The following is a 23,755-nucleotide window of genomic DNA, read 5'->3' as shown; positions in this document are numbered from 1 at the left end:
CAAGGTTTAATTCCGCGCACTCGAGCCCCAATTTCATTTCTGCAACCGAAACTTTACTGCAACTGTTCCAAATGACGCTGATAAACAGACTAGAAGCAAGACGTCTGAAAATAAACTAGACTAGAATGAAACAGCAAAGACGAGTCTGCGACGAAATTGAACCTTGATTAATTCATTAAGGACATTGGCAAATTTTTCCCTCGACATTCTATGTATTTATCAAGTATCGTATCAAGGATACGTAATTATTTCTTTCATCTGGACTTTGCCATTTTATATCAGAGAAATCGAAACGTGTACTAAAAACGTTACGATGATTCGAGGAGCGTTGGAAAACGGTGTAAGTGACAAGATTGAAAAATTGCAATTTTTTTATTAGAAAATGTTCTACGTGGCAACGAGAATACCGCGATATAGTATTTGAGCGCAATTTAAACGCACACTCTAAACAGTCATTAATAACGCTAGAAGGTGTCAGAACGTTGCCTCTACAAAGAGGAAACACAAGCGCTAGTAGACGTTACTTAATTGTTTCTTCGCTTTTGTCTATGTCATCTATCTAAACGAGTTTGGACATTCGTTTGAGTCGAGTTTTCTTTACAACTACGAGATATTACACACAGCGTTTTCCACAGACGCTCTTCGACTCTTGCCGCCTAGTCCTTAATGACGATTTAAATTCGTTCTATTTAATTTTTTCAAATTATGCAGCAGCACTTGATTAGACGTTTCATTTGATAATATAACGATTTTTATGATATTTGAAGGACTCGGGAGAGGATTCCGACAGCATCGATCCTTCTTCCTCCAAAAATGTCTCATTTCCGACACCTTTGAATCTCATCACTCCTGAACAAGCTCTCGAGATCTTGCTTCTACTCTCGAAAAACAGTAACGTTGCTGATTATATGAAATTCGATCGTGGCACCTTTACCGCAGGTAACGATGATTTACTTAAAAGTACCAGTCAATCAGGCCCGCCGGAACTAGAAAAAAAAGAAACGACGGAAACGATCGATAATTCACGGTCAGAGCCTGTGCTAGCCGCGGAGGTTCGAATAATTGAAAGTATAGAGGCGAGGACCCATCCTGAACCTTTATCGGCTGCAGAGAGATCAATTGACGATGCACAGACGAAGCGAATCGAAACACAAGACGCAAAGACCGAAAACACGATAGAAAATATTACGAATAATTTTACTTGTGACGAAGCTTCTTCCGAAAAATTAACCGAACGGTCAACACGGACTGTAACGGATGAACTCTGTCAGGATAAGTTCGACGAGCTGAAACAACTGTTAAACGACGCTCGCAAGGCGGTGAATAACATCGTCCACACGCAGGAAAAATTGCAGCGTAGCGTTACACCCGTCACTGAGAGGTTATCCTCGAAAGACTCGTCGCAAAACGTGGACGTTGAAACAGCGAACGAGAATGAAAACGTAGGAAAAGATGGTGAAGACGCGAAAGCATCGTCAGAAAGAACAAAAGAAATAGAAAATACAGCTGACGACAAAGACGCGGTAAACATGGTTCCGGAATACGACAGCGCCAGCTACTTGGACGTTTGGAAAACTCCGAGTGTGTCGCGTAGTAATTCCGACAGTCTTGGCCGAGCTGGTAAGTACAACAAGAAACCAGCTCCCAAAGTACCTCTCACGGAGAGCGAAGAGGACTTGAACGAGACCGATGCTCAGAGCGCGTTGAAAGCCACTTTGGTAATTAAAACTGGAACCTTAAAGACCTTCTCAAACACCGGCACCACGAAAGACGTGTTTATCGCTCACGCTACTGGCGCGAAGTCAAAGGGGAAGAAGTGTAAGAGGCAGCGAACGAAGGAAGGCTTCTCGAAGCTGCTCGCTATTCCGAAAAATATCTTCCACAGCGCGTTTTCGAAAGAACGCAAGGCTTCGAAAACAGACGACTCCAGCTCGGATATCAGCACGTCCGAGACCAGATCGAACAGCATCGAACCTCAGGAATCGATTATCGAACTTGCACCGAAGCCATCCGGCTCCGGTCAAGAGATAAACGTTCAGAATGACGATAAAAGCGAGAACGACATTTCTGACAGTTCTAACAGCTCGGACACTTACGTACTCGCGCCAAGCGACGATAAGGAAAACGCGAATAAAACAGAAAACGATGAAACAAAGAAAGTTACCGAGGAGAAAGTGGAGAGCGCGAGCGTAGAATCGTGGATAAGAGAGGCATCGCAGTCACCAAAAATTGGCAAAAGATTAGAGTCGGATATTTTCTAAATGCTGTCGTTTAATATCGTATAAGATATAATCGTGTACGTTGCGAGAGTTAGACGGGTCTCATTGACTGGTTTTCATCGACGATTTAAGTAAACCCAATATCATCGGCTCCTTCCTAGTCCTTTTCGTCCACTTTGTCGTACTGAGGAAATCTGGAGAGAAGAAACGGATTAATTCGTTGGTTCAGATCGTATGGATATGGTTTCTAGAGTGTTTTTTTTAATAATTCGTTAGATCACTAATCGCTTACCGAGTGTTACTTCTTACTAGAATGTTAAACATGCATGTTACTCGACGATTAACACGATTACAGCGACACAGCTACACGATTTATTAACCGTTGCTTCGAGAAGGAAACGATACCACCTGAGGGGAATTTTTCTGCTAGTATACTCCCCCCTCCCCTCATGTCGTAGTATCTGTTTCCTAAAGTCAGTGTGGTGTGTAAATTATCATCGAATCGATCTCTGTTTTAAAGACTGCGTCGTAAAGAACGCTTAGCAAATGATCAAATACATAAAAATGTAAATAACGCGATATCGGGCAGTTTTATTTGAGGATCGAACGTTCACTCGCTAACAGAACGACGATAACACACAGAATTTGTCTTTATTTTTCAGATAACAAGCTTCGCTACCCTACCCCGCAGCAAGAAGACAAATAAGAAGAAGGTGGCATGAAATTTAGAAACTGCTGCTGATCGTATCAAGGAATAAGAGCAAGCCTTTTCTTTCGACTTATTTGAATTTCTACGTGCAGCGATAAAACGATCAGCAGCAGAGACAGCTATAAATCTATGAAAATGCATAATGCATCGCGCGACATTGTGCCCTAGCACTAACGTTACACGATTCGTTTGTACATAGTTTCTCTCATAATTTCTATTTCAGTTTCGCAAGAACGTGATTCTCATCGATTGTAATCGAGCATCTAGTTAAATAGACATAGGAGAATTTGTCCTGTTCGTCGGGTTACATTAAAAAAAGCAAAGCAACGATAGAGTAAAAAAAAAGAGAAGAATCAGCCATTCGTAACCGATCTGTAACACCGTTGCTCACAGTCATCCAAGAGGTTCTTAGATACTTCTGTATTATGCTTTTTATCGCGTATCCCGAGACCCGTGTGCGTAAAGTCGTTTACACGACCATACACTACGGTTCTAATCGAATTTTATAATATATAGGTACACGCGTAACGATAACGGGGGAGGAAAACTTCCGGTGTTTATCGCACTCGATCAATGTTGCTTACGATCAAGCGTAGACCTTATTAATAGAGACACGTGATTTACCGTCGATACCCGAAAATCGCATGCGATTTCATTTCTAAGCTTTTCTAAGCTGTAGCTCTCGTGTTTCCGTCAAACATCACTGGATCATTGTAAAAAGAAACAAGAAGGTAAAGAAGAAGAAAAAGAAGAAGAAGAAGCACAATTAAAAGAGTCAGTTGTATTTACGAGAGAAAGGGATGAATTTTATGAAATCTAGTCAACAAACAAAACGTACTCAGGCAACTTTCGAATAGTGCCACTCAACTTTCTACGTATAATTTGTCTATATATATACGTAACTGTAGCTAGCAGAGATAGGGAGACGTGCGGTGATCGATGACCGATAAACGACCGTATGAAACTACACGATCATTGCACTTTTTCACGGAAATTAGAACTCGCGAAGCGTTGCATAACGTTCGTAACTGTAATAAGACCGTAGAGAAATTTGTAAGATCCCGTTGACGACCAGCCACTTGTCCTATGATTCTGACATCTTAAGGTTTCACGTGACAACAGTCCGCTTACGTGTACTTTCGTTCGAACTCGAGTCGTGAAACAGAACAAGACACGAAAAGACGCGCAACGATCTGCGCTTCCCTTAAAGTCTGAGTTTTGTTAGATCTGGAAGATAGTTGGAATCGAATGTTAGCCTCGATCGGCTTTATTTCAACGTTGAACCACTTGTTTCCTAGCGATGAAAGAGCGCGAGCGATTGAAATTAGAAATCATTGAAACGTACGCGAATCCTTGCCCGAGTGAGGTGCATGGTATTATTTTTTGCTTGAGAGTTGGCAACTATGACGTGATAACTCTTGTTTTAATATAGAATCGCATCTGTTTATAAGTTGTTTGCGCGCACGGTATACCGAGCAGAAAATTTACGCACAAACGCTGTAACTATCTCGAAGGAGAATTGTAACGAGCAATTGTCGATCTTATCGAATCCATCGTTTATGTAATTTATCGTCCTGTACTTTAATGGCCACTGCGAACGCTGAGCGAAAGATGCCACTCGAGGACGTAATATTATCGTTCAGTTGAGAATTTGTTGTAAGAGTATATGATTTTGCTAGATCGTAGGAAGAGAATGCAGCTAATGCGATGATCGAAATACACCGCAGAAATTGTAGATATATTTAGAGGCGAACAAAGCTTCGAGTTAAAGATTTGGAAGGTTCGTAAATATCTCTACTTAGCAGGTCGACATTTGCATTCGCTGCATTTTATCAGATAATGTAACAAAATTCGACGCTTGTCAAGGGAAATTCGTTTAATTGTAACTTACGCGTATTATTAATTCTTAACTATCTGGATACCTGGCCGCAACTGTACGTGTATGCGAAACTAGAAAGGACATGCTCAATCTTAAGAATCTTTGCCCGTGCTCGATAGGAGAAAACTCGTAAAAATTGTTACAGTACCTCGATGTTGTTCGAGCTTTCTTCTTTCCAATTTTAATAAGCCTTTTTGGTGCATCGATAATGCACCATGAAATTACGTATATGGTGCTGCGAACTTTTTAAGTTATTTTATAATTATATATCTTGGCAACGTATATATAAATATATATGTATATATAAGGAAAACATGTTCTGAATGTTAAAAAGGCACCTGAAACGTTGTGAATTATGTGGATAGATTGGTTAACAATATTTCGGTTTAAGTATATCTGTAGTCAATAAAGTTAGATTAAAGTATGATACCTATGTGAATTTGTTTACGATATTAATTGTTTCGAAATTTGACAAAATGTAAGTATTCGAAATTATGTAATGTTAAGCAAAATAACTCGGACGTTGCAGATTTCCTTATCTGTATATAATAGAAATTAAATTAAAGTACTTAAATTCTTATCAGAATAAAAATAATTCTATCAAAATGCCTTCATTATATATCTCATATTTGTGTATATTTTGATTTTCTAAGCATCTTTTTAATTATCCATTAAATCGTTCGCATTATACTTTATATAAGGAAAAATAATTTAAAATACTTAACTTTGTGTATTGACCTACATAGTCCATATAAAAATATATAAGTTACAATTACATACATACATCATATACACATGCATGTATTGTAACGAAGTCGATATCATTTTTGTATCAGATGCAATGTTATCGACTCAATGTGAAGTAACTTCCAACTGTACCATCGTACATGATTGAGTTGGATATATAGTTCCTCCATTCATCACTCTAAATGTGACAAGAAATCCCATAAGTTGCAGATCTATTCTATAGCTTATATGTGGCAATAGATTTATCTTCTATCCAGGCTGTGCTAGGATTTTCAAATGTGACGTGAAAATGCATTGCGTCTTAAATCTAGAATACTTCTTGTCTATGCTTAAATACAACACCTCTTTTTGATGACAATTATAAACTTCTAGGTTGTTTTAATACTGCGGTCTGCTTTCTTAAATTAGTATTATTAGTTTAGAGATAATTATGTATACATATATTGTATATAATCAAAATTGTACTCATTGTAATATGCTTTTAAAAGCATGTCTGAACTATAACTGTTTTCCATTAAATGATCAATATGGCGACTTCCACATAATAGTAAATAAAAGTGATAGATTTTGTTAAACTTCATAATAAATTTCATTAAAAAAGTGCAACTGTTTATTACTTTTATTTTAATACCCATTACTACAAATGATGGTAGATGATGTTTTACATTGAAGTGATTTACATAGCTTCTTGTTATTTCTGTACGTTTTCTTAACACTCATTTTTGCTTGTTGTTAAACATGTGCTTGCGCATTTGGAACATATCACAAAGAATTTGAAATATTCATGAAATTCTGAAATAAACGATTATATTTATTTTCAAAATGAATTACAGTAATAACTTTTGTCATCATTTGTTACTTTATTAATTTTAAAAAGGCATTCTTACAATTATTTCATATTTTTTTCAATGTATATTTTAAGTATTTTTCGACGTATTTTATAATTAGCGTTATTATCTTTTAGCTATGATTAAACTTTTTTATGATATATTTGTAGCAAATATAGAAGTATCTTACTCAATTTACAATCTTTACTTCATTGTATTCTTTTTTACAGTTTTTTATTATATACATCGAAATTATCCAATGTATGTACCAGAAATATATGATATCGCTTTTTCAGATCTTAAAAAAATACGCATATAATATACGTTTGGTTTTAAAAATCGAAGCTGTGGTAATATTAAAAAATGTTGCAACGACATCGATTATTAGGGGATAAAATACTTTTTCGAATATTGAAAAATAAGAACCACCTCGTTAACAACATATGCGAAAAACTGGTATTTATAAATAAATAAAATTACATATTTTATTAACAGTATATGCTACCATTAAGCTATCATTAAGCTATAATTCATACACATATTTTGTATATGTATTATTTAGTTACTAAGATAATCTTCATATTTTTGCATAGAAAGATCAGTTTTAATAATCTAATAAGTTTTTATTCATAATGAATTATTATTTTAGAATAACAACGTGAAAAACATTGTATTATTATCAGAAGATGAACTTTGTGAACTATGGCTACATATAAAAACTGTATTATTAGAAGTACAAAAATTATGTAAACAAACATCAAAGAATAAAGACAAACATGTGAAAGTAAGGTCACTTAGATGAATATATTGTATGATATTTTGTCATTTTACTATCGTTAATATAATTATTATTATTATCATCAATACAATACATCTATGTTATCATTTCAGGAATTTAATCTTATGATTAAATTAATACGTACAATAACTATCATGGCTCTTGAAACAATTGTACAACGAAAGTTTATACCCAATGTTCTATTACAAAACATAATATTACTACATTCTGCTGTGCTACCAAATATAAAAAATGAACAGGTTGATGTTTAATTATTATCATTTATTCTTTTAATATCCATATTTTTTAATTTTTAAATAAAAATCTCTCTAAAGGCTAAAAATGAAATATCAAATTTGCTGGAAAAGTGGTGGATATTAGACATGACATGGAAAGAGAAAGTGATAAGAAATGTATTGAAATACCTCATCCAAAATAGCAAAACTTCATTGGTAATTATGCATTGAGTATATAAATACATGTGAACAATGTAACTTTAAATAACTAATTCATTAATTATATTTTTAGCAACATGTAAAACGTTTATATGAGATAAGGTCTAGCATCACATTACTGAAATGCACTGAAGATGTGCAAGAACTACTTAAACTTGTTCGAGAAAAAACTGTGATGTCCCTTGAAGAAGGTCGAAAGTTGATATTACATTTATTTACGCTTGGGGAGCAATATATATTGGTACAAGTTATAAATTATGCCAAAAAGGTTATAAATATCAGTTTATATCAAACTAACATTAACATAATTGATATTTCAGGGAGTTCATAATAATGTAAGGGTAGTATTACAAGATGTTGAATACAGTTATATTCCTGCATATGCAGATCTATATGCAACAGCATGGTTAAATGGAACTGAAAAATTTAAGAAATTTATTGTTGAAAATTGTTTACAAAGTATTATTTTTTATTGTTTCCGAACATATAGAGATGATACAGGAAGGGGAAAGCTTGGTAAAAATCTGCTTTCATTTGTTGCTGCTATGCATGATAGCAAGCATCAAGCAGCAAAATTAATGATTCACAATGAATGTAAATCTTTACTTTGGCAACATTTAAAGGTATTACCAGAATGAAATTTACATATACACATATACATAATTTGTTATAAGCACCAAATTAAATTCTTATCACAGGCACATGGGTCTTTCATCATATGCAATGCTATAGAGATTCTCTTTATAACAAGTTCTGTTCAATATACATGTACTCCAAGAGACAGAAATAAAATCTATATTCAAAAATATTATGAAACAATAACAGATCTCTTAAAAGATTCAGATTCTGAAGTGTGCAATGTTACTATAAAAGTATGGTAATTTGTCTATTATTACTTTAACCTCTTGCTTTACAATATTAGTACACATCATATAAGGACATGGATTATGCTTTCAATTCAATAAAGAGGTCTGTTTCTTCAGTCTGAACATTATCACCACTTACTTAAATAGTTACTAACAAAACTATAAGGCAAGGGGTTAAATATTTCAGAACTAATTATTGATATTTAAGAAATGTGAACATCTTTAGGGTCTATTTAAAATGTTAGAAAAATATTGGAATCATGTTCCAAACAATATTATTCGGAGCTGGTTAAATATACTACTACAACATACAAGAAACGCCAGTAATTCCGAAATAAGGGCAAACATTTTTACTGGTTTAAAAAAAATATTAGTTAAAGAACGATCTCATATGATACTTAAAGATTTTCTACCAAATTTCGCAAATAGTATTTATGACGAAGATCAAACGGTACTAGAAGCGTTAATTAAACTTCTTTACCATGCACAAAACCAACTTGGAATACCATTCTGGAATATTGTACCCTTGACCTATGTTCTCGATCGCTTAGAGGTATACATAATACAAAATAATATTTGACTATTTGCAAATAAAGATAATATTAAATTTAATGTCTTATTATTATTTTCAGACTACTCAAGATGAATTTGTCTTGCAAGAATTAGTAAAACTTATGTGGTTACGTATATCGTCGAATGGTACACATCATGATAAAATAAAGGATGAATTAGCATACATAGGAACAAGCAATATAAATGCCGTTAGAAGATTTTGTTTGCATTCTAAATCTATTATAAGTTTGAGTACATCCACGAAGCTTATTGAAACTTTGTTATCTGTGATAAGAGAAGAAATGGAATGTTTACCTGTAGCAAAAATATTAAACAAAAATTATAATAAAAAAGTTAAATTTAACACCAAGAAGAATAGATTCGAAAATGGTAATAATATATAATTATTGTGTGATATTAAGTTTAAGTTTAAACATTAATAATTGTGTTTATCGGAGTAGATTCTTCAAATAGTTGGAATGATGACTTTGATAATTATAGAGCTATAAATATATATATCGATATTATTGCTATGTTATTAATAGCAAATATTGAACATAGTGACGAAGGAATATTGTATAAAAAAGAAATTAATATTTTACAACTAATTGCACATGCATTACCAGAGCTTTTCGAGAATTTCAGAGTAAGTATTCATAATTTATTCCCTATAGGTTCCTATAATATGTATGTAATCCTTTTTCAGGAAACACCAATAAACGAGTCAATAATATTTTTATTTTCTTTAATACCTCCGAAATTTTTTTTAAATAAAATTGATATTCTGGAAATGTTGATACAACAACTGTGTGATCCCAATACTCCTGATGAAAGTCTCCTTTCAACTGTGTATCTTCTCATGAAATGGAATAAGGGAGATACAATTTTATTCGCATTAACGAATCTTTTTACACAATCTTTAAATACAAATGCAAGACATAATCAGGTAAAGATATTGCTTAATAAATATATTAATAACAATAAGATATAATACTACTAAATGTTCATTTAGAATACTGCACATGATTTCCAAATTAATGAGAAGGGTTTAGAATTAAGTTTACGAATTTTAAAACATTTACTGCATGTTGAATATCAGTCAGTTTTAATGAATAAATATCATAAGGACATACTTAAATTTTGGGAAAGTTTACATAAACTAAGAAGTTTTATAGAAAGAGAAGTGAATAATGAGAGCAATATAAAAAGTCTTGTATCCAAAGATATAATTATAAATTTTTTTAAAGAATATATATCAATGATTGCAATATTACATAAAAAGGATGTATTTGACACATCAGAACATTTTTCGGAGATTTTATTATGGGTCAGGAGGTATGAAAGTTAATTACATATTCTTATCAATTTTCTAGAAGTATTGTTATTGTTAACATACCTTTTCTTTTTACACAGGACAATAGTGACACATATATCGCACATTAATGTAAACATTATAGAAAATCATTATACTTGTATAAATATAATAAAAAGTACTTTTGATATGTCAAATTTACTACTGAAAGAGTGCAATACTACTCCGAAACTATGTTGTGATATCGTACTTTTATATTGCAGTTGTTTATCATCACCAAATGGTATAATTTTTTTAAATGATGCATTTGATGCAATAATGATGTTATTAGATTTTAGTAAAATGGCTTATGACAAACAAGAACCAAATTTATTAAACATTGTTGTACCAAATTTTGTATGTATTGTAATGGTTACTTTAACTAAATGTAGCAAAGATATATTACTTAAATATACAAACGTAAGTATACGTAATGAGTTATGTAAAAAAGACGTGGTAAATATTTTCTACATTAGAAATAAATAACTTATTAATTATAGGATAGAAAAATACTGCATAAATTAACGCAAAAATATTTTTCCGTTATTAAAAATACTTTTGACGATGAGAGTTCTTATCTTTCATATATAACTATTATGTTTAATGCTGCAATCAGTAGTATAAGTATGGAAATTACACATTTACTACAACGCTCACATATAATAGAGGAAAATATTATAAGCACACCGTTTCCTTATCTAGCAAAAGAAATATTAAAAATTATTTTAAACACAAAAAGATATCAAAAACTGAGTATACAAGTATTAACAAAGACAATAACAAGTTGTGCAAAAGTAAGTATATATACACTATTTAAAATCTATTAATAGTTTAGCTAATTCATTTCATATTTTAGATTGACATGCTATCTTCTCTGATAGTAATATACAAAATGCTTAAATCAAATGATAAAAAAGTTATTAATTTACTTAAAAACGTGACATTAGCATCCAAAGTACACTACCAAAATCAATCTTGTGATACTCTCTTTGATAGGTATTATTAATTTTTTATTCTAAAAGTAATAATATGTTAATCGTAACCGTAATCACGTGATCAGAAAGATCATAATATTGATAAGAAATATAATATTCATAATTCTTCCAGGTCTATAAATGATGCAATAGATACAGTTATAGATGCCATATTGAAACAAAAATAATACAATTACCGTTTATGTAATAACTAATTATGTAATTGTAATAAGCCAATATATCTACTACGTGATATATTTTCATTCAATATTTTTTAAAAATAATTTTTAAAAATTATAAAAATAATTTTATAATTTTTTAAAAAGAGAAGCTTTAGAAAAAGAGGAAAAGAAAAAGTATGAAAGAATATTTTTGATGAGACAGGAAAGTAGAAAATTGTTACATTAGTATATCAATTAAGATACTGAACGTAATTATTAATTACCAATTAATAATTGAAATAAGGATTCGAATTAGAATAATTAGAACGAGAAAAAATAAGATTTCTAAAGATATAATGTTTAAAGTTAAATAAATATACATACATATATTGTATATTTAAATATAATTATTTTTTGTACAAGAATATTTCATTTGTTTACATATGTAAAATATTTAAATAAATTATACGAAATTATAATTACTACAATTGTTATGTATTGTAATTTATGACTTACTGTTCCGCCATTGCACGTTACTTAGCCAGAAAACGTTATATTTCTCATTTGTCTGACTGCAGCTACAACTCTGGCATTGCATCCAGAGCTACTCTTCTGGTAATCTTCTGGTGGGAGTCTTAATAAAAGAGACATATGTTGTAGATTTTCTGATAAGGATAGACCAAGTTCCTCTAATACATTACCAAGGTAATCTGCAAAATATATTGTACATATTAAAAAATTGAAGAAAATGTTTTTAATATTTAATTTTTTGATACAAAGGTACATACCTATGTCAGTTGCAAGTTGTTTACATGCAGCAGAACTTAGCTGACAAATTCCTAATGTTTGATCTAGAAACATTTGACATGTTTCTTTAGCAATGATTTCTAATAAAATACCAGTAAATCCAGATTCAGTGGAACTTTGTGCATATTGTGGATCTGCTGCTTTTAATGCCTGCGTAAGGCTTGGATTTTCTCTTAGTAAAAATGGCTCTAAATGCTGTGGTAATGTCATCAAATATTGCCCAACTTGTGTTATATATTCCTGAGGAGCAAAGCTATAATCGGGTAAATCTGCACTCAAATGCGTCATTTTGTTGATTTCTGTTGACCATGCTGGTGCTTTTTGTACTGATAATAATTGCGTAAAGATAGGAGCAAAGATTACTTCATATGTTGCACGATGTAAATCAGAACATAGTTTGTGAATAGACTTTATTATTGTATCAAGAATTGTTTCTTCTTCTGTAAAAGAAAACATTTATTTAAATATGAAGTAATTGATGTCATCTATGAAAAAATCTTTATATTGATTACCTTTTTGAAAAGATGCAGTTAAATTTTCCAATTCATTTTGACTTGATGTATGTAAAAGTAACTTTTTATATTGATTAAAAACGCTACCACTTGTACTTTGCAGCTTATTATTAGCTTCTGTAATGTCAATTATCAAAGATTTCTCAAATTGTTGAATCTGTCCCAAAAGATCACCTGTATATATTGGAATTGACAATATTACATCAAATTTATTTAAAAAAAGGAAAATAAAAATGCTACCTATAGTTTGCATCAAAGTAAGGCACATTTGGAACAAATTCCAATCCTCATGTTTTACTTTTTTGTGTTCTAATTGCCGTATAGCCACTTGATATTTGTCAAGATATTTATTGAAGTAACGCTGTAAAAATAAACATCTTATTATGTACAGATAATGAGAAAGTCTTTTTATCTTAGCATTTTAATTAGTTTAATATTACAGTTAGGGATTTTAATACGCTGGGATAACCACAACCATCTGTAAAGAGTTTACATCTTTTATTGGCCTCATTTGCATATTCCATCACTCTTGAAAGGCTAAGGGAAAGGTTATTGATTGTATCACTTAAATCATCTTGAACAGAGTCTATAGATTGCAACTGATGTTCAAGTTGAGCTGTTTCATAAATATTGTATTTTGTAACATATGGAACATAAGGTGCATATATTGCTTGTGCCAATGCTAACAATTTTGGAGTCTGTGATTTTCCATGTGATGATGTTTCAATAGCACCTTGCAAGTTCACAGCAAAGTGCCTTGTAATTTGTTTAAGTTCAAGTAAAAGTGACAATTGCATAGCATTTGTATGTTGTTTTAAAAGAGCTTCTATACATTCTGGAATGCCTGGGTCCAAACTTCTTAAAAGATCAGCATATATCTCAATAATTACATCAACTGAGGTACTTGGGAATACTTGATGACACCATTTCACCTGTATTGAAATCATGTTACCATAAGAATAGAACTTATGTTATATATGTTAACACAACATTTTTAAAATAAAAGCTACCTGATCATTCCAATTAGATAATAATTTATCGTAATATGTATGTAACCAGTAAGAAACATTTTCATCTTGTGCTAATTCAATAGTTCTGCGCCATTCTTGTCCTAGTGATACTTTCAGACAATTGTGATAATACTTGAGAAGTTGAGGCAAGCGTTCCATTTTACTAAAAATATCCACATAAACTTTAGATTGTTCTGAAACAAAAATATTAGTTAATTTTTATACAGTGGCAAAGGTTAAAATTACATTCAATATAACATACCCAAATTTGCAGCAGTAAATGCCTGAACTAACTTTGGACTAGCTATGGCTTCTAACCGATTTTTTAAACCTTCTAATTGTAATTTTTTATCTTCATAGTCAATAACATTTACGAGCATAGCCAGTGATTTTTGCATACTGAACAGTTTATTTGCTATAGCTTCTATATCTCCTGATTCAAATACCTGAAATGTTAAAAATAACATAAAGCCAAAATTTACAAGCATTTTCTTATCTCAGTGAATATTATACCTCTTCAACATCATTGGCAAGTATACTCCAATTATCAGCTTCGTGTAATCCTTGTTTAGCAATCTGTAAGTCTGTTTTTATTTTATCTATTCTCTCTAATGTCGCCATTGATGAAGCAGTGTCTTTTTCAACCTATTTAAAAAATTAATATCATAATAATAGAGAAACAATAGAGGCATTCAATCATTTCAGACAAAAATATCAGAATCAAAACCTTTTCTATTTCTTGTTTAACTGCAACCATTTTTTCTCTCAGAGCTAAAGCTTCTTGTTGCAAAAGTTGAGTATCTCTTAAAACTCTTGGCAAACTTGAAAGAACAGACTGACTGGTTTCTTCTAAAGCCCCATTGACTTGTTGCACATACAATTGTAATTTCATTACCAATGATGAAACAAATGCCTAATAAGGTAATATATAAAAAATATTTATACAAAGAGATAGAAAATCAGAAATTTAGAAAACATATAAAATATTATCCCCTTGAATTTGAATGTCGTGGCGATTTCGCATTCGAGTAGTTATTTATATGAAGTAACGATTAAAAAAAGTTTCTAAAACATTTTTTATTTAATGTTATAATATTTTTATATGCAATGTAGTGAAAAAGAATTATCTATAAAAAGGCATATGGTGTCACTGACCGCGATGCAATAGAAGCAGTCAGTTTAGTAACTGACTGTACTAGTGCAACTGAAAGTCAAAAACTGTGTCGAGGAAAGAAATAAAACCCGCGCAATCGAGATCACACTAACTGTATGACTTACATCTTTGTTTTCTTGTGCCTCGACAGATTTAAACGTTTTATTAATCCAATCTTTCACATCGAAAATATCTTCGGAAAATGCAGATACATCCTGAAATCGGTTTAAGGTTAGGAAAAACTTGATCTTTTATTTTAAGAATTTTCTACATTTTTCCACAAAATACAGTAATCATTTAAAATATTTAACAGAGTATATCGAGTTCCTGAGCGGTTGTTTTATTTTCGGGATTTTTAATAAACATTTCGTTGCTTACCATGATAAATTACAAATCGTTAAAACTTCTCAGGTAACTCTTTTTTTATAAAAATGTAAAATGTAAAGTATACGGTGCGAATGGTACGGTTTCGAGAGTCGAAGTTTATTTTTTCTATATTTTATTCCTTTTTCGGATGCCGTATAGCGCAGAAGTGTTTCGGTACACAGCCACTTCGCCGTTGCACTTCGCGTGTTGTTTCGTGACGTCGGAACCCAGAAGGACGTTATTATCGTATTAGATTACAACAAATTAATTCGCTCTATGTGTTTCTTCTCTCTTTCTTTTTTTTTCTTTTTTTTTGTTTCCTTACATTAGTATTATCAAACATTTTTGTGCATTCCTGAAATATATGTAGTGCTGCAAGGTGTATAATCGTCAAACAAATCGATTGTGCAAATGTGCAGCATTTATGCTTCTGTAATGGGACGCAGTTCTAAATTATAGATTCAGTTAATTCGATGTGAAAACGCGAAAATTTCGGGAAACTAAAATGACAACTTCGATACACGATACTTTATACATATGTGACAGTATTTAAGATTTAACGATAACGTAACGATACAATGAAATTAAAGAAAAGGATCGCTAAAGATAAAACGAGTGTCTTGTTTTTTTTCTGTAATAATTGTGATAAAATGAATATCTCGGATTCCAGACGAATACTATAAAGGAAAGACCATTTTGGAAGGTGCTGTTCACCCCTTTGCGACAATCAGCTCGGTTTCCTTGTGACACAGTTCGCTTCTCTGGATTCCGATAAACTGCCTAGCAGAAGGTTATAAATCGAAGAAGAAAAGGGAGAGAAGATGGAAAACAGCATCATATCGGCCGTTTCCGAGCCCTTTGTTGATCGCCACGCCTCCGAAACTGCGTTTGCGCGTGACGATTTGCGCAACAGTTGGAAGTTGGAATTTTGCCTCGAAATAGCCTTAATCTCGACGAAAATAAGGAGAGCAGGCTGAGCAGAACTGCAGCGGCTATACTTTGCCCTTTTCTTTGCGAACTTTGAGCGCATCATCTGGTCGAAAAAAAGCCTATCTTTCTCAGGTTGTGCTGCATACGCATGTGCTTCGTTTTACCATGTTACACGAATTTATTACATACGTTATTGATCATTTGATACCTTATTTATGTTCATTTCATGACTATAGGTTCTCTAATCTTTTTTGTTATTGAATATTTGAAACGAGATCTTGGAGTTTCGAGTTCACATGCGTAACAAGGGAATTATTCTTTCGCATAAAGTTGAACTTTATTACGGACGGCAATCAGACCCAATCAGTACGGCATATTAGAAGCGTATGCATTTAATGTCGCGTATAAAGTGCGTCGATCAGAAGTCCAATTTTGTAATCTTGCTGTGCATATGAATGCGTGCCGCTGATAAATTGTCCTTCATTTGGACCAGGCTGAGACTTTTCAAAAAAGTACTATTTCATTTATTCATTATAAACAAATGAAAAAAATATCAATCATTACATTTTACAATATGAATTTGTTCTTTTTGTGTATTAATGTTGATGTTAAAAAGTTGTTGATCATTTTTTATTTTATTAATGATACGATTTAATATTCGTAATTAATGTTGGTTCGATAATTTTGCTACAGTTACTGCTTCTTATATATTTGATTATCTATCCTAAGGTTTAAAGTGAATTAATGTAGAATAAGTCGAATGCAGCTGCGTGTTTTTGCAATGTGGAAAAATTATGGAACCATCAACCTTACACGGAAAGACCATTGTACCTGGTCCCAGGGCGACTATGCGATACGACCGTCTGTAGGAAGGGTAAGAGATATCCTCGACCTTGAGGTTTGTACCAGCCAATCCCAAGCCTTTATTTCCTAGCAGTAGGTATGGGATTGGTTACATGTTCTCCACGGCACTATTGTATTTCCAAGTGCTTCCGGTTAAAAAGACAGATTTCCGAAAAAGCAAGTATATACCTGGTAAGTCGATAGAACACGTAACGTCGATTTTTTCTCTTCTCTTTTTTCCATTTCCGTCAATGCACTATCCCTCCAATGCATACTGCTGGCTAAACAGCGTGAAAAAGTAATTATTAACTCGCGATAACGAGTCAGCAAACGGATTTTTACTTAATCTTCCTTCCGGTATGAAAACACACGTTCGCCTTTGCAAAAGGTACACGCGATTCGGAATGAAGAACAATTTACTTGGTTTTGATTACACATTGTTCGACCATGCGACGAAACAGCATGATCGGATTTACCGTAGCTGTGTAGCACAGGGAACTCATCATTGTCAGAAACGCTGCGATCAATTAGAAGAATGCATCTCAAAAAAGACCATAATACGACAATTATTCTGAAACTGAACTGAAAGTTAGTCCCTGTGACACACAGTCGAACGTTGAGAGCGTTTGGTATCAGCCTTTGCTGTGGTGCTCGTGTTACATCTGGCTGCGATACGTTACATTGGACCAGCCGATCTTTTACCCATTTCTAGTTCACATATACTTACATATAGGTATACTGCACTTCAGTCCTCCAAGCCTCTTATCTTTGTTGGTGTGCTCGATAAAATCCTTACACAATTACTCACAAAATTCAAGGCGAGTATTTGTGTTTAGAATAAACGAGCCCCTGCTGCACGAATTTTGCAAGCGTAAAATCACTCCTACACAAAGCACTCTGTATGTCGCATTGCATTTCAATACGATCGTTTTGATTGTATTTTTGTTCAATCGGCCCCTTCTCATGGATCAAGACCTTATCTTTTTGAAAGTTCTGGGAATAATAATCTCGCATCGAATATGTAACCCTATTTAATTCAGGAACTGGCGGAAACTTTCGAAAGACAATCAATAGCTTCGTCTGGCACTCTGCAAAGTAAACGTTTCGAGGATGTTGGCGAATGAAATTAATGATCTTCCTTCAATCTCGGTTGATTGCAGCCCCTTTCCCTCAAATTCGTAATATTCGTATCTTATAATATCTCATTCTTCATTTTACTAAAATTTGCAACAAGAATTTTCATAGTGACGGTATAGAATTAATCTTTCGGATGTGCTGGGGAATAAGATGTATTGCGTGTATTCGCTAGTAACGTCGTACCATGCAATATGACCGACCGTTCCTAGGTAACAGGTCTTTAACCTATGTATCTGAAAACGTTGAGAACTGCAAACGATCGGGCGGAAAAATAAGAAGAAAGGATATTGAACTTTTCTAAAATTTTCGAAGAATTAGAAATACGTTGGACGAAAGGAAAAAAGATATGCGAATATTTGATGGTTGAGAAAGATGCACAAACTTGGTATGTCAGCGATACGTTTGATCGCATTCATGCTGGAGCGTAGGCTTATCTCGGGACGTGTACGGGAGGATGAAATTATTCAGCCGGTAACGGCAGAGACTGTACCGAGGCCGCGCTACACTTCTGAGAAAATAAATTCTCCCGCGCTTCTTCAGTGCCCGTAGGTTCGCGTTGCCACTTCCTTCGTGAATTCTCTTCCTCGAAGATCGAGTTGATTCGAATAGCCAACCTTCCCTCTGGGGACCATAAGGGGACGAGGCTCTCTCGACTGCGCAATTCTCGTTGCAGAAAAAAAAAGTAGAGACGCTAAAAAAGGTAAAAAGGAACTGAGGCGAAGGGGATATCGAATTTTTTTGCGGCCCCTCCTCGCTTTGCGCCTATATTGATTTTTAGAAATTCCTCGCGAGACGGTTGAACGCGAATGTAGAAAGGAGTGAGCGAGCGAGCGAAACGAACCGGCGAAGGAAAGAAGAAAAGAAGGAGAGGAACGAAGCAGCCGGAAAAGATTCGCGGCCCTCGAGCCATCGCGCGTTCTAGGGCGGTGCAGCGCTGTTTTACGAAACCTTTTAGCGGGCAATGTCCGATAGAAACCGAGAGAACGTAATTAACTTGGAACTTATCAAGCCGAGAAGCGTCGCGTGTTTTGCGTCTTCGCGAAATGTCTCAACAGAATAATTGTCTGGAGAATACTCTGTCACGTTTTGACACAATTCGAACTTATTTTATATTGCTCTACAAGCTGACATTTACGAACATGTTCGTTATATAATTCATTAATAGATACTCTTTCATTTTTCATAAATTCTTCCAATGATTCATCTGCTCTACATTCGACTGCCGACTTTTCTACGTTAGTGAGAAGATCGGTTAAAAAATCAGAAATTTGAATAATAGTAATATGAAATTTAAATTTAAATTGGGAACTTTCAGCGGGAAATCGGAAAGCTCGTGAAACGACGAGGGAGAAAGTAGAGTAGGAAATGTTCGTTCGATAATTTATTTTCTATGAGTATATTATATAGCGATGATGTATAAAAACGGAAGACAAGAACGTTGCACGCGAACCAGAGAAGTTGAAATGAACCGTTAAAAGTTCCAGCGGACGAAACGTGAAATAATAGTAGGAGGGCGATGCGTGCGTGTTCTTAGGTATTTATAAGATTCGTAAGGATGTTTACGGCATTTGTTTCTAACAGCGGGAAAATTCCCACCCATATTAGACATAATGCGAGACGGCCCTGCTTATAGTCGAAAGCAATCGAAGGTAGTCGAAGTCGTCCGAGGACAGTGGAAAATAGTGGGATGTTTCCCCTCTTTCGCTTATGACCATCCCTCAACCCCTACCATAGCGCGCATCCCTTCCTTTAGGCTCGATGTATCTCTGTTTCTCTCATACCCGTTGACGGTTCTCTCAGTCGCTTCCTTCTCCCTCTCTGTCTCGCTCTGACTGGCTGTGATCTCCCTCTCTCTTTTCTTCCGTCTTTGTCTGTCTCTGTTTTTCCTTCTTGCTCGTTCAGCTCGTTCTTAACGTCAAACCACTTAGGGCCGCAGACCTCGGCAGTCAGTCGATCTTTCCTAGCAGCAGCATTCCGGCATTTTCCACCTGATCGCGCGCGGGCGGTTCGGTAAACGCCATTTTGTTCGTCACGTCTGATCGTCACGTCTCCTCGTTAGAGAGAGGAACCTCGTGCGTAGAACGTTTGTATGTGCCGCGCACCCTTCCACGCCCCGTGCAACACCTGCGTTATCAAAAACAACAAACGAACGGCGACGCACTTTGTAACACACGCGCGCGGTTGTTGTGTGGTGCGGGTGGTTTACTTTTCCCTATTCCGTGAAACCGACAACCGGGCATTGGGAACGGAAAAAGACGCCGGGTGTTGTTTTTCCGTTGACGAGACCCGCACGGAACGGAGTGCGTGACCCCGCGTGGTGTTTTCTCTCTCTGCTCTCCACGTTATTCTTCCCTCGGTCACCACCACGTTAAGGACCTCGACAACGCAGTTAACCGATACGTGAGAACGTGAGTACGCACTATATACTTTATTAGATTCACGCGCATCTCGACTGTCTTTCCGTCTATCACGCACACGGTCCCAACGTTAGATCTTGTTTTTTCCTGCCTGCATGGCATCGTCTGCCATGTTAGACCGGCGTCTCTTTCTCTTTCTCCCTCTTTCTCGTTGTCCCTCTCTTTTTACTCTCTCTCCCTTCTCGCGCCGTCCCCCTTCCTCGTGCTTCGTGTAAACGCGCTCTCTCCCACCTCCGCTCGTATCTCGACAGGAGCGTCGACATGAATTTTCCGATATGCGAATTTTAATGTTAATATATAATGACGGTCGCAATCACGATGTTGATGACAGTCATGCTGTTGGTAAGGAACGACGACGACGCCGCCTGTCAACTAATCTCTTGCCTTCATTGACGTGCTGCTCCTGTATTTTCGCTGTTTGTATAATTCGTTGCGTGTACGTATATGTGCTACGAGCATCCGTACGATTGAACAAAGAACGTTAGAGAGGGAAAATAAACAGGAGCGAGAAAGAGAAAAAACGAGCACGTATTCGTAGGACAACAAAAGTTAATACAAAACATCGTGCCCCCGTAATTCTACGCGAATGTACATGATTTCTTCGACCTTTTTTGTCTGTTTTCGAAATGATACTCTTCGCGGAAGACGTGTGTACTTTTCAGAACAGACATAACCTTAAACGATCGAAGAATGAATACATACACCTGACCGGTTTATGGGTATACCTTTGAAGGCATAGGCGCGGTTCTTAACACTTAGACGTTACCGACGATTCAGCACGTGTGCACGCGCGTTCGATGCTCCAAGATAGTGCATCTAACTGTAACCAATCAAAGCAACTGGAGATTTGTTTATTTCGCGTGCTGGCGCAAAAGCGCGGGAAGCGGGAGGGTTCGAATCGAAGCGCGAGACGCAACATTTTTATAGTCGACGTATTCACGGGACTCTAAAATGCTCTAAAAGAAACATTTTACGCTTTCAAACAGAAATTGCGTCTCTAAATTGCGAAATTTTGAATCAGAATGATTTCAAAATGACTCATCATTACGAATCAGATTATTTTCCATGAATAGTGCCGCGTAGTAACCGAGGACGATAGTTAATTCTATGCTTATCTTCACGCGGAAATTTTTCGTTCTAGGAAAACTTCTAATCAGTTTCGCCGTTTTTGCAAAAACCAAACCGCTGTTGCAACTTTTATAACAGCCCGATATCGCGTTACGCGTACGTTTTTCATTTTTTTTCTATTTCTTTTTTCTTTTTCTTTTTCTTTTTCCTTTTCTTTCTTTCTTTCCTTTCCGCGTGACGTATATTATGTTCTCGTGAAATCTGATAGAACGTTAAATGTCTTTTTGCGCGGATGATCGGCAACGCTGTACTTATCTTCGAAATACACTTTGTCGCGCACAATCGAAGAGCGAAAAAGAGTTTTATCAGAGGAAAAATTGAATCGCGCGTTCATTCTCTTGGCTCGCTCGTTAAAACAGACGTCTACGTTACGCGTGTCGTTTTTTGGGAAACAGTAGAAAATTATGAAATCCTATTATGTGAGGCGTATTTTTCATACGTGCTTCCTTTTTTTCTCCGTAGGAATTGCATTATCTCATTCGCGTACCTCGCCTCAGTGGTTCCATTGACGGTGCGTCATAGCGAATTATTAAACTCTTCGAAAAAGAGCAATTACTTGACGTCATTGCAGACACGTGGAGCGCGTTAGTCGTAGTAATTTATGTCATCGCCGGCGCGGAAATGGGTTTTTCCAAAAATAAAATACGACCGAACCGATCGCCGTTCGGCGACACATCGGAAAATTACCGATTGACATCATCGAATCTGTGCATTTTTTCAAACTACTTTCGAAGTTAACCGTGGGAAATCAACACTTTTCATGTCTTCATGAATTTTTATGGATTTCTTTTTCTCTCTGAAAAAATAAAGTAAGAATCGATTGCGGTATTTGCATCGAGAAAAGGAGACATAGCTAGAAGCGCTTCTGGCGTTTTCATGAATCGATTTCATGATCATTTTCAATCTTTGTAAAAAGTCGCAACTATGCAAATAATAAATTAGAATATAAATTGCATTCACCAAATGAGAATATAAATATCGTCGTTTGTTCATCTTGTGTATGTTTCAGACGAAACGAGATATATCATTTTCTGAAATCAAGCGAAATGAACGCGTAATTTTGTTATATTTGAGCTTTACGGGGTTTGTAAGTTTAGTAAACTCTGATTCCATCGTATAGTTAGCTCGTTAGCCGTACTTGTCTGCCATCGAGATTAGAAGAAGAAACCGACGAACAACTTTGAACATTTGTATTTATGTCCTCGATGTTTATTGTAAACGCCCTTTCTTTTTTCACCATCTTAACGTCGACCAAAATTACTCATCTATTCTTCTTGTTTTCAACATGGTTTCACACGACCGTTTCGCATATTTTTCCATCGATTAGTTTGAATATTAAACGGCTAGCTACGTCAAAAATCAGTGGGAAAAAATTTCCCCGGCGAGTAATAGCGAGGAACGTGTGGAAAGGAAAAAAAATGTGTTACGTTGTCGATAATTGCAACTATGATACAATAACAGTGTAGTAGTAGTAGTGGTAATAATAGTAACTGTGAGGATTCAAAGATCGATTATAAAAAGAAGCACGCAAACACAATTTGATTGATCGATAAGAGTAAGAACGATATGGAGAACTCACGCAGCCATGTGATTTCGTTGCATGCCAATGTATTATGGGCTTTGATTGTCAGACTGGTATAAACCTGCTGTTACGTTTTACGCACTCCTCGACATCAAAAAGATTGCTAGCGATCCGACACGGAAGGATCTCGCGAGAATTTGGCAACCATTATAGCAACGTCGCAAAGAGACAAGAGAATTGTTTATTCCAAATATAAAATTGTTCCGACCTTTATTGCCAGTGAATAACAAACTATGTATTTATATCGATCGAATATACAGGGTGGTTGGTAACTGGTGGTACAAGCGGAAAGGGGGTGATCGTACGCGAAAAAAGAAGTCGAAAATATAGAATAAAAATTTCTTTTTTTTTT

At 34.9% G+C, this 23,755-nt stretch overlaps 3 protein-coding genes across 7 annotated transcripts in view; 2 read left to right on the top strand and 1 right to left on the bottom strand.

The window, feature by feature from the left end:
* Window positions 1-2,270: 2,270 nt before the first annotated feature.
* LOC138187787 (condensin-2 complex subunit G2) lies at window positions 2,271-11,625 on the top strand. 3 transcript variants are annotated; one of them, XM_069128925.1, is made up of 19 exons: window positions 2,271-2,451; window positions 2,882-5,285; window positions 5,644-6,101; window positions 6,678-6,837; window positions 7,031-7,165; window positions 7,273-7,419; window positions 7,495-7,611; window positions 7,688-7,855; window positions 7,935-8,237; window positions 8,313-8,486; window positions 8,707-9,033; window positions 9,113-9,422; window positions 9,494-9,678; window positions 9,739-9,978; window positions 10,045-10,367; window positions 10,446-10,803; window positions 10,884-11,177; window positions 11,240-11,379; window positions 11,491-11,625. In XM_069128925.1, the coding sequence occupies exons 4-19, from the start codon at window positions 6,745-6,747 to the stop codon at window positions 11,543-11,545; spliced, it is 3,369 nt and encodes a 1,122-aa protein (XP_068985026.1). In that variant the 5' UTR covers window positions 2,271-2,451; window positions 2,882-5,285; window positions 5,644-6,101; window positions 6,678-6,744; the 3' UTR covers window positions 11,546-11,625. The 3 variants fall into 3 exon arrangements, with proteins under 3 accessions (XP_068985026.1, XP_068985025.1, XP_068985027.1); XM_069128924.1 differs by lacking the exons at window positions 2,271-2,451; window positions 2,882-5,285; window positions 5,644-6,101 and adding an exon at window positions 6,114-6,253; XM_069128926.1 differs by lacking the exons at window positions 2,271-2,451; window positions 2,882-5,285; window positions 5,644-6,101; ... (1 more) ...; window positions 11,240-11,379; window positions 11,491-11,625 and adding an exon at window positions 6,114-6,253 and having other exon boundaries at window positions 10,446-10,522; window positions 10,608-10,743.
* A 247-nt stretch (window positions 11,626-11,872) lies between these two features.
* Cog7 (conserved oligomeric Golgi complex subunit 7) lies at window positions 11,873-15,595 on the bottom strand. The gene is made up of 11 exons (XM_069128927.1): window positions 15,379-15,595; window positions 15,126-15,215; window positions 14,575-14,760; window positions 14,361-14,492; window positions 14,110-14,293; window positions 13,848-14,041; window positions 13,278-13,769; window positions 13,078-13,198; window positions 12,838-13,011; window positions 12,307-12,765; window positions 11,873-12,228 (listed from the first exon to the last, which is right to left on the bottom strand). Exons 1-11 carry the CDS (start codon window positions 15,379-15,381, stop codon window positions 12,056-12,058), a joined length of 2,208 nt encoding a protein of 735 aa, XP_068985028.1. The 5' UTR covers window positions 15,382-15,595; the 3' UTR covers window positions 11,873-12,055.
* A 4,948-nt stretch (window positions 15,596-20,543) lies between these two features.
* The window catches only part of LOC138187792 (uncharacterized), a 76,159-nt gene continuing 72,947 nt past the window's right edge, over window positions 20,544-23,755 (top strand). For 2 of the 3 annotated variants that reach the window (XM_069128940.1, XM_069128935.1), the window contains exon 1: window positions 20,544-20,684. The gene's annotated coding sequence lies outside the window, so the exon portion shown is untranslated. The remainder of the gene's footprint in view (window positions 20,685-23,755) is intronic. The other variant, XM_069128938.1, reaches the window with a different exon arrangement.

Source organism: Bombus flavifrons, chromosome 15 (genome assembly GCF_040668555.2).
Source record: "Bombus flavifrons isolate JBK064 chromosome 15, iyBomFlav1_principal, whole genome shotgun sequence".
NCBI classification, from domain to species: domain Eukaryota; kingdom Metazoa; phylum Arthropoda; class Insecta; order Hymenoptera; family Apidae; genus Bombus; species Bombus flavifrons.
Note: the sequence above shows the minus strand (reverse complement) of the source record. Positions and strands in the feature narration are given on the sequence as shown.

What these genes read in the sequence shown, in the direction of transcription:
- Cog7 (XM_069128927.1), bottom strand. An exon ending in TTAAACAAGAAATAGAAAAG is followed by an intron (nt 14,493 to 14,574) that starts GTTTTGATTCTG and finishes TTTTTTAAATAG; the next exon opens with GTTGAAAAAGACACTGCTTC. An exon ending in TACTTTGATGCAAACTATAG is followed by an intron (nt 13,012 to 13,077) that starts GTAGCATTTTTA and finishes CAATATATACAG; the next exon opens with GTGATCTTTTGGGACAGATT.
- LOC138187787 (XM_069128925.1), top strand. Translation starts at nt 6,745, where the DNA reads ATGTTGCAACGACATCGATTATTAGGGGATAAAATACTTTTTCGAATA. An exon ending in TACTTTGGCAACATTTAAAG is followed by an intron (nt 8,238 to 8,312) that starts GTATTACCAGAA and finishes TTCTTATCACAG; the next exon opens with GCACATGGGTCTTTCATCAT. An exon ending in ATTTTATTATGGGTCAGGAG is followed by an intron (nt 10,368 to 10,445) that starts GTATGAAAGTTA and finishes CTTTTTACACAG; the next exon opens with GACAATAGTGACACATATAT.